The sequence below is a fragment of the Tetrao urogallus genome (genome assembly GCF_951394365.1).
Source record: "Tetrao urogallus genome assembly, chromosome: 6".
In the NCBI taxonomy this organism is placed as follows: Eukaryota; Metazoa; Chordata; class Aves; order Galliformes; family Phasianidae; genus Tetrao; species Tetrao urogallus.
Window position 1 is genome coordinate 54618394 of NC_136819.1, and position 13088 is coordinate 54631481.

At 44.0% G+C, this 13088-nt stretch overlaps 1 protein-coding gene across 2 annotated transcripts in view; it reads right to left on the reverse strand.

The window, feature by feature from the left end:
* The window catches only part of MNAT1 (MNAT1 component of CDK activating kinase), a gene marked incomplete at both ends in the record, with an annotated part of 114637 nt that extends 101721 nt beyond the window's left edge, over positions 1 to 12916 (reverse strand). For both annotated transcript variants that reach the window (XM_079537568.1, XM_079537567.1), the window contains one exon: positions 12828 to 12916. In XM_079537568.1, coding sequence (XP_079393694.1) covers positions 12828 to 12916 — 89 coding nt within the window. The remainder of the gene's footprint in view (positions 1 to 12827) is intronic.
* Positions 12917 to 13088: the final 172 nt, after the last annotated feature.

Here is a 13088-nt window from a genome sequence, read left to right on the forward strand (position 1 = left end):
AAAACTTTTCTCATCATAATAAGGTTGCATTTATTACAAAATTGCAGTAAAAAGCTGCCCCAGACAGCAGGTCACACTTGAGACTGACAAGTAAAATAGCTGGTGTCACTCAGGACAAGATGATAGAGAGTCATTTAAGACTGTTGAACTAGTAAAGTTTAAAAACAGAACAAACACACACTGTTCTTTCTCAAATACCTTCAATCTCTACTGCGAACAATCCCAGCCAAATATGAAAAGTGACTCTTAAGACAAACTCCTAACTTACTGCTACCAATTTACCTTAAATAAACAGTGTCAAGTAAATGACTTCATAGAGAAGCAACCATCAGAAAAGATGCACGCATTTCAGGAGTGAAAATAAATAGCGATCAGGAAAGTAATTGCTACATAAGGAATCTCACTGCTCCTATGGACTACATGGGTGTTCAAACATCTGATGAACTGAGCTCATCTTCGGGAACACCAGCCTTGCCACACAGCTCTCCTCTTGCCCCAGTGCTCTCCTCTGCATGGCTAGGAAACAAGAACTTTCATTAGGAATCTGAACTTTTTAATTAACCATCAGAAATTCAGTAAATATACCAATCAGCACCTAGTGGAAACGTCCATCATTGATACATGTCTGATGCTGCCCAGCAGCTCCATAAAATGCCTGGAGCAGACTGGAACAGCAAGTTTACTTCCCTGTTCAGGATACATCAGATCACACAAACCAGATCTCTTCTATTAAGGCAAGAGTCTCTGAAAGCCTTACAAATTGGGTAGGGCAGGATTCAGAAGGTAAAAAAAGCCATACTCTTGCTGGGGTACACTCTAGGGACCAGGAAACAATCAGAGCCAGGTCTTGCAGAGACCGCAGGCTGTGCTGCATTGCTTAACTTCCCCTGGCAAAGGCTTGCATCCCAGCAGGACAGGACTGGCTGGGGAGGCAGAAGTCAGAAGCCAGGCCACTCCTGCCCTGCCTGTCCCCACTGCGTGGGGATGACAGCCACAAGGCTCCCTGACACTGCTGGTGGCAGACAGTGAGCAGCACAAGACAGGGATGATACCATAGCTTCTCTCAGTCCTAGAGATAGAAGAAAATTCTGGGGCTGCTATCCCACCTGGGAGAACATCCATATAATACGTTTGGCAGACATCAGTGTGTTTCATTTGAGATGCTGTCAAAACATGCATAAAATGTTAGATTTTAAAAGAAAAAAACAACACAGGAGACCACCCAAACTAACCCTGATCGTGTAATGTATCAAATAAACTAAGGCAAGAAATTTAGAACAGCCAAGAGCAATCAGGATACAAGAATGCAATGCGTGCATAAATTTGTTGTGGCACTAAAACAACTCTGATTTCTTTAAAATATATATTTTAAATACAAAATTGCATACTGCCGAGAAAGAAAGTGAAGCAGAAGCCACTCTCTGCACCTCCTTTCATATTATTACAAAGGCTTTTTTTTTTTTTTTTTTTTTTAATGTGTAGCAGCAAATATTTCTGGTTATTATATTTTATGATTCTGTACTCGAGAGCATTGTATTATATATGGCCTTTTTCTGCAATTAACCTCCAAAACAAATTAAATATTAATGGGTAAACTCCAATTATGATTTTGAGAAACAATAAAAGGACCATAAATTAAATAATGCAGATAGAACAGTAAAGCATTTTCACATGATCAAAACGGTGTTTTAGCGTTAACGTTTTCCCATTCTAATGGAAAATGTAACCCTGCTCTCATAGCTGTGGTCACTGCATACCTAATGCAGAGCAACACCACCTTTTCTGTAGCTCCGCTCCTGCTAAGTGCGAGCACAAGGAGCTGTGCTGCTCCTCCAGCCGAGCCAAGCAGCACAACAAGATCTGATGTTTCACAGCAATCCTTCGTTTGACGCTGCGCAGTGCTGCACGATGCTTTCTCAGCTATTCCCAGACTGTTTCCATCTTCTGCAATTCATTACACACAGTTCTATATTTCGCTCAGTAGTACCAGCTCTGCCACATATATGAAGAATTTTCCCACTATTGTACTTTTTAACCTTAGGCTTGCTAACGGAGGGGGGAGGAAGAAAGTCACAACGCAGAAATACTTTGAAATATCACTCAGGCAACAGCCTCATTGCTTTAAGGTCACTGCTTCTGTTTCCCAGGGCTGATTTTTATGAAAAAAATAGAGGTCTGAAACAAACCATTTAAACCAGCTTCTAAATGCAGTCCAATGCTGATTTAAATAGCAGCTGCTTGACGCTGAGATGCACAGCCCCTCCCACGCTTCACCACGCCAGTCAATGGCTGCTTCACAAACTGTAAGTGACATGGGACACGTTGTTCACAAACAAACCAGATTTATGGTTATATTCAGTTGTTCCTGTTATCTGAAATTAGAATTTGAAGCTCATTAAAAATGAATACGTTTCAGAGAAAGTAGAGGCACTGCATTGTATTGATGAAAGCTTCATTAAATTTTCAATGATAAAGCTGCTTCTATATTTGTGAAGGAAGGACGTGTGGTAGAAAGACATTGGTTGGGGCAACTCTCCTTCAGGCAACTTTGCATCTTTCCACCATCACTAAAACCCATTTCAGAATAAAACACTGAACTAATTAGGGGTAAGAGAAAGAGGTGGAGGTCCATTACATTCAATGAATGATTACTTTCAGATGCATTCACCAATTATACCATTGAAGGTCTAGAAGGAGGGAACCACTAGAACTCTGGAAATGGGATCCAACTGATCCAGCTCACAGAAAACACAGGCTGTGCAGGCTTTTGCTTAATGATGCAGTTACCTCTGAACTACCCACATAGAGAAATACCACAAGTTTTGGAAATCAAGTCTTACTTGTGCAAGTAGAAATATAAAGCTGCGTTGCAGTCATAAATACAGCCTTATTTTTTTTTTTGCCAGACTGAAGCAAAAAAAAAAAAAAGTCAACCTGCAACAGAGCATAAGTAGGTCAGACCATGTCTAATTTATAATTCTCTCACGTCAGACAATTAAAATCTGTGTATGTAAACCACCCATAATCAATCTGCATGGAAGAATGCAGAATGAAACTGCAGAAGAGAAAATCCCAGTGGTCTGATCCCTCTGGTGGTCACACGCACTGATAGAAACGCACTCCATCTCTGCACAGTTACCCCTTCCCTCAGAAGGCAGGCTGAGGCAGTCAGGCTGCTCCCCTCTGCATCCATCAGCCTGCTTCAGCCCAGCCAGGCAGTGGCTGGAGGCCTCGTGCCACGTCACTCCTGCACGGCATATGGCCTGAGCGCTGCCTTTTTCCCCTTCAAGCTATGTGCTTGCCTGCCAGAAGCTGAGCTGTAGGGCTGCTCTTTTCAGCTTGCCAGGACTGCCACCTCCTTCAGCCCTCCAGAGAGACAACATTCAACCAATGTGCATGCAGACAATGTCATTTTATCCTTGTTTATTCTCCCCATTCAAACCCTGTTTCAACAAGTTTACTTTTTTTTCCTTCCTCTCCAGTTTTCCTTGGCATGCACAGTGAGCATTTAGCAACCGACCTCCTCAAAAATCACCATGAGGCACTATTATCCTCACATTACCAGTTAAGGAAATTAAGCCGATATAACGCCTGAAGCATGCCCGAATTTCACATTTCTGATTTGAGAGCGATTAGCATTAGCGCTCTGTAGGATTTCCTCTGCTCAAAGCACAGCTCCCAGGGAGTGGAGGAGCATTTCCGCAGGCTGTACTTCTGCAGGGCAGCCTGAGCAGCAGGTGAGCCCCTGGAAAATGTGGGGCTTCGGGAACTTGGCAGCTCCAGGACTTTGCAAAGCATTCCTCAAATGCTGGGTGCTGCTGCAACCCCACAAGGGAAAAGCAACGTATTGGGGTCACACGCTCCAGGTCACTCTCCTAAGGTCCTCATGCAGTTGTTCTCCTTTCCCAACCAAGATCCATTCCTGCATTTGTGTTTTGTTCACTGTCACAAGGTAGGGCTGGGAGTCACCCTCCCCTTCCAGCTCCTCTCCAAACACTGCGGTTTCCCCAGAGCCATGAGATGTTTCCCAGACACATTCTCTACTAAAGAGAGGGATCTTTCCAAAATTTCTTACTTAGCAGCAAAGCTTCCCATGTGCATGCCCCAATTTCATCCTAAGGAACAGGTCTGCAGGGGGCTGCTGGACTCACGCACCACTGACGTACTGCCCACACAGAGACAGCTCGCTCTGGACACATCTGCATTTCCATCCTGTGCCACCTTTCCACAAAACCAAACAGACAGAATAGAAACAAGGATTTGTTTAATGAGACTTTAGGCCAGGTTTTGTTGGAAGACTAGAAACAAGACGGTTCAAATACAGTAATTCTAGACTAAGCTCAACTGACATGGGCCTCTCCAGCTCCCAAACTGCCCCAATGCTGCCTGGCTCACAACATTCAAAGCAGCACCACATCATCCTGATGTTGCCCTCAGTCTTAAACGTCCCCTTTCTCAGGATGCAGATTTTGTTTGCTTTCTCTGGAACAAGGGGATTTGGAGGATTTAAAGGCAGCTTCTCATCTCCAGGCCACAGCAAATCAGTCACAGAGTTATCAGACTACACAACCACCACTGACAGCCCTTCCCAACGCCATCCAGGGTGCGTAAGGACTGAGAGTTTGCAATCTTCTTAAGCTTGCAGACAGCTACTCCGAGAACAACACGAACCCTTCTCTTTACACAAGGCTATTCATATACTCATGTTAAAGATTATCCAGTCATTAGTTAAACATATAGACTTTTCAGCTCCTAATCTCCATGAAGTTACCAGTTTTTATAGGACGCGCACACGACACGTTGCCAGCAAGGATGACAAAGGCATGTGTGCCTGCCCGTACTTGCCTGGAACAAGCGAGGTCTTCCTCCTTCAACCTGGCACTGTCAGCAGTTCTTGTGATGCAACAAATCTTGGTGCCAAACCTGCAGCCCAATCAGACCCAACGCTTCCCATGCTGACTCCCCAGGTTTGAAGGTGTCAGAATGAGCCGAAGCGCTCCCTTCAGTTTTGCTGTCTAGGAAAATGAGAAATTCTCTGTAACCTGGGCACAAACGGACAGCCTGCTGACACTGCTTGGCATTACGAAAATTAGGGAGCAGAACGTTCTTAGGACTTGAGAACTCTGGCCTGAACGCTGCTTCTTAAAAAGCACCTGCTCCTCACTCTGCACCAACCCACTGTTTTCCAGCTCTCTGTACAACCACTTATCTTTGTAACTTTAAGGAATCAACATGCTCAGATGAAGCCTAGGATTCTGCAAATGCTCAGACATATATTTAACCTTTGTGCTATTCATTGGAGCAGGACTGCAGTAAAACAGTAAAAATAATTACCTACGTGTTTCTCAGTTTGAAGCATAACTGCCATCAAACCAGATTATTTGCTGATCATTCATTTGCGGCAGAGGAATCCTGTTCTCTTTCCTGAACGTGAACACTCTCCCTCCCATGTATGCTGTATACAACTACAAACGAAGCACAACTTAGAACATTATATTCAGAGCCTCAAAGTTGATCTTAGCTAAAAGAGTCCGATTTTGTCAGGTACAGCAGGAACTATTGTGAAGCTCTTAGATCAGATCTTGTCACAAATAATTATTGCAAAACATTAAAAAAAAAAAAAAAAAAAAAAAAGCAGATCTCACTACAAAACTCAGTGCCCCCTTAGCATCAATTCTTATGACTGTAATAACTACCAGAGCAGTCCTTCTGTGAAGAAATACCCACCATTTCCTGCAAGACATTAAATCAAAAAGGGAACTGGAGATGCGAATCCTAACTGCCCACAGCACAAGCTCAGCAGCTTGTCCCACATTCTGCTACCATCAGGGAAGGTTCTTTTTTTTTCTTTTTTTTTTAAATTTCCTAAGCATATCTGAACACTGGAATACTCAATTCAATTTCCAACATGCTGACCCAGCCTTACTTCAGACTTCACCTTCACTTGTCCTTGGAACAAAAAAATAACAAGAAACTAATGCCTCGGACAAAGAACATGGGAATGGAACTTCTCAGTGTTCTAAGATGGCCTTTTCAATTCTGTTCTCCTAACAATTTAGTATTATCTGAGGCACATAACTTTCCTAACTCAGGAAGATATTTGCTCAATTTCCTAACTGTTCAATCTACGCATATCACTTACCAGCATTTTCGAGCTCAGGCAACAATAGAGAACTCAAACATCCTTTTTCCTCACAAACCCACAGAATTATTAGCTTGAATTGTAAAGTAATAGATGTATTTTTAACATCATTTCAACAGAAGTATTTAGACTGAGATCCAGAGCCAAATTTAAAAGCAGATTCACTGTCAAAACTGGATGGCAAAAGGAAGTAACCTCTTGGGTATTTCAGCAATGATTTAACCACCACCCATGACTAAGTTGGAGAGGCTTTAGAAGAGTCATGGGATGAATCAGTTCTAATCTCAATTAATAAAAACAGGAATAACTCCAAAAAGACAAAGAAAGGCAACTCAGATCTTTATACCTTGAGAAAAGTTGAGGGAACTGGGATTATTTAGCTTGGAGAAGAGAAGGCTCCAGGGAGACCTCACTGTGGCCTTCCAATACGTGAAGGGAGCGTACAAACAGGAGGGGGAACGGCTGTTTGTGAGGGTGGATGGTGATAGGACAAGGGGGAACGGTTTTAAACTGAGATGGGAGGTTTAGGTTGGATATTAGGAGGAAGTTTTTCCCCCAGAGGGTGGTGAGGCACTGGCACAGGTTGCCCAAGGAGGCTGTGGATGCCCCATCCCTGCAGGCATTCAAGGCCAGGCTGGATGTGGTTCTGGGCAGCCTGGGCTGCTGGTTGGCGACCTGCACACAGCAGGGGGTTGGAACTGGAACAGCGTTGCGCCCCTTTTCAACCCAGGCCTTAGGAAAAAAATAATAATAATAATAATAACTCAGGAGAAAAAAAAACTCTTTCTGCGGGAATATATTCAGCTAAAAAATAAATCACCTTTTTTGCTTCTTCCTTTGAGGACGCAGATAGGCTTTGATCATGCTGCTATTCCAAACAAACGTCAGCCAACCTAACTTCCTGTGGCACATCCAGGTGAAAAGTTACATTATGTTTTTCCCAGTTTATCCATAAGAAGTAGTTAAAATGAAGCATCTTATCTAGTTTTTCAGTAGAAAAACCCAGAGGCCTTAAAAAAAAACAATACCCCACACAGCAAACTTCTAGGGAACAAGTGACAGCCCTGAATACAACAGCTTGTGCACCTTGTATTTAAGATGCTTCGTTTAGGAAGAAAAAACTTGCTGAATAAAACTCAAATATGTATTTAAGCACTTAATTCCCACATGCTTAGGTTAAAATTACAGGTCTGACAGATCCTCACCACCTACCCCTAATTAGGCTTCTTCAGACTTAACTTGGCTTAAGCACAGTTTTATGTTATTTTCCACAATCTCTGGGGCTTCCCCCTCCACCCTAGAAGACAGTGATTTTCTTGAACCACACTGCAGAGAAGAATGCAGCAGGAGGCCAAGCGATCCTTTCACTTGGAAGGAGATTAAACACAGAGATTCCAAACTTTTTTCCAATGACTCCAGCCCCACGTGCTGCCATGAGATCCCACTCTGCTGAATTCACTGGGGATGCTCATACTTTCAACTCCTGGTGAATCTGACAGCCGCAAAACTCCAAGTGCTCCTAGCATTAAAATAAACAAGCAAATAATGAAACCTCTGTTTCTTCGTTTTAGCAGCCGTTAGCGCTGCAATTAGAGTTCTCAGAGGATGCACTTACCCCCTAATGAATCCCTGGAACAGCCATAACAGGGTGCAGGGCAGATTAGAATCCCCACAACACAACCCACTGAATTGATGTCTCCCCTGAGCGATACAAAGCTGGGCCCAGAGATCCTAAGCGTTGTTACACCATCTTCATTTTGGAGCCTTATTAACAAATTAATTGAGAAATAAACACGTCTCCCTCTGGGAAAAGGAGGGAAAAAAAAATCAATTTTAATAAAGAGACTAGACACCTTTCCATAAGGCTCTTGTGGACAGGAAGAAGACAGCAGAGAAGTTTATTATCAAGCAAAATCATTAACGACCATCTAACATTGCAGCCGTGTTCGAACAAAGGCAAACACAGGACAGGGATGAAAGCAGGAGCGGAAAGCAACATATCAGCTTTCTGCAGAGGCTGCTCCAGTGCCCACACCCATCTCCCAGAGCTGTCAAGCACGGGAAGGACACTTTGCAGAGACAGCACAACGCCGGGGGGAAAAGGGAGTTTCTGTGCTTTTGTTAGTCTGCAGACATCCACGCTTCCTCCCTCCAGTTAGGAGGAGTCACAGGTAGCTGGAGCAGCCCCGCTGACTCCAAAGGAGCTTTACACACCAGTTTCCCCCCTCCCTGTAGCAGGCAGCAGGACAACAAAGCAGAACCAGCAGCCCCCATTAATTGCTTTTTTACATAAGACTTTTGTCTGATTGTCAGAGGCCATATGGTCCAAGTTTACAGCCAACAGTAAATGTCTTTACCCTGCCCTGTTTGCGGTAACAACCTCAACATTCTTTCAATGTAGTTTTTGGTGGACGCATTTCCTTTCCTCTTTACGTAAGTAAATCACCGGGATGTGCTTAACCTGCCCTCTAAAACTCAGCATAGGCCATGAAATTCAAGCAGATTGAATAAAAGATAATTCAGAGTCTCGAAGCCAGGTGGATTGCAACTGCACTGGCACACACATACCCTGCATCCGTGTATTCAGAGAAGACATTAGGAATCTGAAAAATCAAAAACTGCATTCAAAAGCCTTTGTGCACCCATGACAATTCTTCAGAGTGAGCTTTTAAAAAGAAGGCAAAGCTACCACTTCACCTTAGAAAATAATGCATGGCAGAACTTTAATCAAGCACTGCTCCGTAATTAGACACGCTTTCCCCTGAGCAAAAGCATCTTTAAAGCCAAGCATGTGATGCCTTGAACCTCTGTGATACTTAAGAAAATAAACTTAAAAAGACATTCATTATTCTTGAACCGAGCATTTCCATACTAAGTCCCACCTTAGAACAACTTTTAACTGCTAATTTATCATCTGCCCTCCCTGTGACAGGGAAGATTTATAATGGAAAAGGCTTATTTAAGATTACAGTAATGCCAAAAACATATGATATTACACTTCTTGTTATTTTGGTCAAGCAACAATAACTAAGGAAAATACTAAAAAAATACCCCCCCATATATTCCCATAGTTGTAGGGTTTGGCATGGTTCCATCAGAGTGAACTACAGAGGCAACTCGACCTGAAGGATGTTTACAGCAGAGACTGAGTGTCCAATCTTATCCTCTTGCACTCATCTGGCTACCCCTTATCTCCGCTGCAGCACCAAGGTGCTTATCAGTGCTCTGACCCCTGCCACCAGTGGATGCAAGCACATTCCAAAGCTCCCTGGCCACAGAAGAACTCAGCATGGCAAACATATGGTGCTACGAGAAAGCTGCTCCTCCCTCCTCTGCCTATCTGCCTGTGTCGCTGTGCTCGATGCTACCTGCATACATAGGTGCTATGTCTCAGGGCCTAGGTCACAGTAAAAAAGAGATGGGAGGTTGAATAGGTACTAGACCACATACAATCTACTCCAGAGATTTATATTAGCAAAATCAGGTAGGGGAAAAAGATGAACAACAGAACAGCGGAAGCACAAACTTTATAGCAATGAGGACCTTCACTGCAGGCATCTGCCAAGAAAAAAAAAGAAAAAGAAGAGGAGCAAATAGGACACACATTGCCCAACAAGCTCTCAAATACTTTGAGATTAACCTTGTTTACACAAGAAATAGGGGGAAAAAAAAGCTATGGAAGGAAGTCTCTTCTAGTTTCATTCTAAGCAAAGGGGAGGAACTAGCTAGGAAAGTGAAAGCAGAAACTTCCAACTCCTGAGACAACAGAAAGCAGGAAAAAGCACCACTTGCTATTCTTCAGGACAGAACAGCCACAAAATAAAGAAAGTGAACTAACAATAAAGGAACAAGCTATCTGAAAGCTAGAAGATCTGAAGTTCTCTGACGAACCATCTCAGCCAAGTATAATCACAGAATTGTAGGAGCTGGAAGGGACCTCCAGAGACCACCAAGTCCAGCTCCCCTGCAAAGCAAGCCCCTACAGCAGGCAAAAGCTGTTTAATGATTTGAAATTCAACAGATTTTGCATGTATTCCCTTTTGTAAAACTTCAAATAACTGAAGGTGACTTAAGGTGAACAGTACAATTATTAAACCAGGAAAAGTAAAAGCATTAGGAAAGAAACAACCTGTAGGTAACAAAATATCCCTTCAGAACACATGCAGTGAAGGAAAGAGCAGTTAAGTAGGAGTGTGTTAACACCATCTCTAACAGGTAATGCTAAAGCATTCAGAGGGTTTGCTGCATCAGCCTTCACGAGGTCAGAGGAGCTGGCTAATGAAACCCCTGTCAGCACAGAACGACAAGAACACAAGCCAAAACTGGGAAACACATCAGAGCAATTGCCTCAGAACTCCTGAGCAAACATCAAACAAAGACAATTAAGGCAATACAACTCTGCAGGGAACTTACTAATCTTCACCTATGAACAGTATTCAGGCATCACTGCATTCAAAGAGTACTTCAAGGTTTCCAAATCTGGTCAACATAACAACGTGTACTCTACAAAAAGCAACACAGGCAGTTATCAAAGACCATTTCTGCTCCACACATCAGGTTCCAGCAGCCTGAAGAAGGAGACAAACACTGACTCCCACAAAGCAGGAAACCAAATACACATGGTAGCACAGGTTGCCATCAGTCCTGGGATGATGCTGGAATATGTGAGCTGCCAAGCAATCTATCTGCTGCATATTTCAGATAACACAGTTAAAGCCAGTGTAAGAACAAACCATAACAAGGGAACAGAATTTCCTTCAGTGACAGAGGAGCAATGCAGACAGGGAAACGTCAACTTGAGGCAATATAATTTTGATTTTGTGAGACTTCTGACACATCAATTAACATTCATACAAACTAAAAAAAGAGTACATAATGAAGTACTGAGAGATTCCTAGAACCCTACAGGAAGAAGCCAGTACCTTTATTTTAGAGAGAAAACACGTAGCAAGCCATTACCAAGAAACAGCTTCAAGCACGGGGGTTTTTGTAATAGCATACAGAAATAAGCACTTGTAATACTAAAAACACCACTTTAAAGGTGTTACTAGAAGGACACTACAGAAGAAAAGCGACCCACTTGAATCACATCAAGATGAAAAGTTCTTACAACAGAGGTAAAGAAATACAGAAATCCTACCTACGCAGCGACTTCAACTTCACCCTCATGCTCATATGCTTTAAGGCAGTGGATCCCCATTGGGGTACCTCTGTACTGGGAAGGCAAAGGAAGAACCAATCTCTCTGGATCCAGGCAGGGTCAGGCTGGGTGGCACTGCACAGTTCTTTCTACCTGCAGATACCTGGGCTGCCCGAGCCCAAGGCTGCAAGAGCTCAGATCACCAATTTGGCCATGGAGAAAACAATTCCAAATGTAGAAGTGCGAAGAACAAGAGCTGAGGAAAGCAGAGGCAGTCTCTGAGCAGCTAGGAAGAAACAAGGAAAGCTAGGCAGGAATATTAGCCCCAAACAAGTTGTACCCAGGATAGCACAAAATACAACTGATATTCTCAAGAAAAACTCAGCTATAAAAGAAAACACTGAGAATCAAAGGAGAGCAAACTGAAATACGCTGTCCTCTGCTGGAAGTGGCTCTAGAGGAGCTTGAAAGCAGAAGGTCAAGAAGTGCTTTGATCTCCACTGGAAAAGAAGATAGATAGAATCATCATTTTCAAGCTGCACAGCCACGCCTAAACCAGCTGCTACCTTTTGAACTAATTTTGTGCTGATGCTGCAGTTCCACACAGCCAGCGTTGCTGTTACCAAAGGGACACTCCTGCTACCTCTTCCTCCTACAGTAGCACCACTAGGAGAGCATCTGCTGCCCTCCCACATGCTTCCCTGGTGGCAGCAAAAGTGCGTGCATGGACGTAGAAGACGTGATCAGGGAAAGGGATTAAAACAACCCCCCTTTTTTCTTTTCACCCTTAAGTAATATAACATAAACTCCTTGTTGCAATCCAGTTTCTTCATCCTGATAACTTACTACATGAGCACGCAGGATTTTTTAGGCAATCTGAAACATACACATTATCCTAACATTTACGTAATGGGACAAATGGAGAGATACATTAAAAAGATGAAAAAAAAAAAGAAAAAAAACAAACAAACCAAGAACGGATTGCTACTGCAGTATGGGGGTTTCTATCATGAATATCTAGAAAGAATTTAGAGCAGTACCTTTACAACTTGCCCAGAACCTAAGGAAGACCTCCAGATGCATAAGTGCACGTGTTCAGACCACACAGTGCTTACATCAGTACTGCCAGCAGCGGGAATTACCCACGTGTTCAGCTTTGGGAGACAGGAACAATATCGGTAAGGACCTCCCTGCTGCAAAAGGGATGTACTTGAAGAAGCACCGCCAGCACACGCTCAGCAGAGGATAGCCCAACATTAAAAGCAGCACCGAACCTTCAGATAAAGCATTACTCATTCAGAACACACAGGGTAATATATACATAAAGGTGTTTTTTTCCCTCAGTCACCCAAGCAGAGCACTAAACAAAAACGAGAAGCCTTTAAATCGACCAGAAACGCGTTTCCCGCTCCTCCCTCCTCTCCATACCTAGAATCCTCGCCTGGCCGCAGCCCGACAGCCCAGCACAACACCAAGTCGCTCCCCGGGCCCCAGCGCTCCCAGCGCACCCCGGCAGCCCCCACGTAACCCCCCGGGCTCACTCACAGCGTGTGCCCGCAGACATTGACCATCAGCTTCAAGGAGGGGTTGCGGTACTTAGTGGTCTTACAGCGCGGGCAGCCCTGCTCGTCCATGGCTGCTGCTGCTGCTGCTGCTGCTGCTGCTGCTGCTGCTGCTGCTGTTGCCGCCGCCTCCTCCTCCTCCTCCTCCTCCCCTGGCTGCTCGCCGCTCCCTTCCGCCTTCCGCCGCCCGGTGCGCCTCCAAAGCGGCCCCCCGGCACCGCCCGCCGCCCCGCGCGTTCCGCAC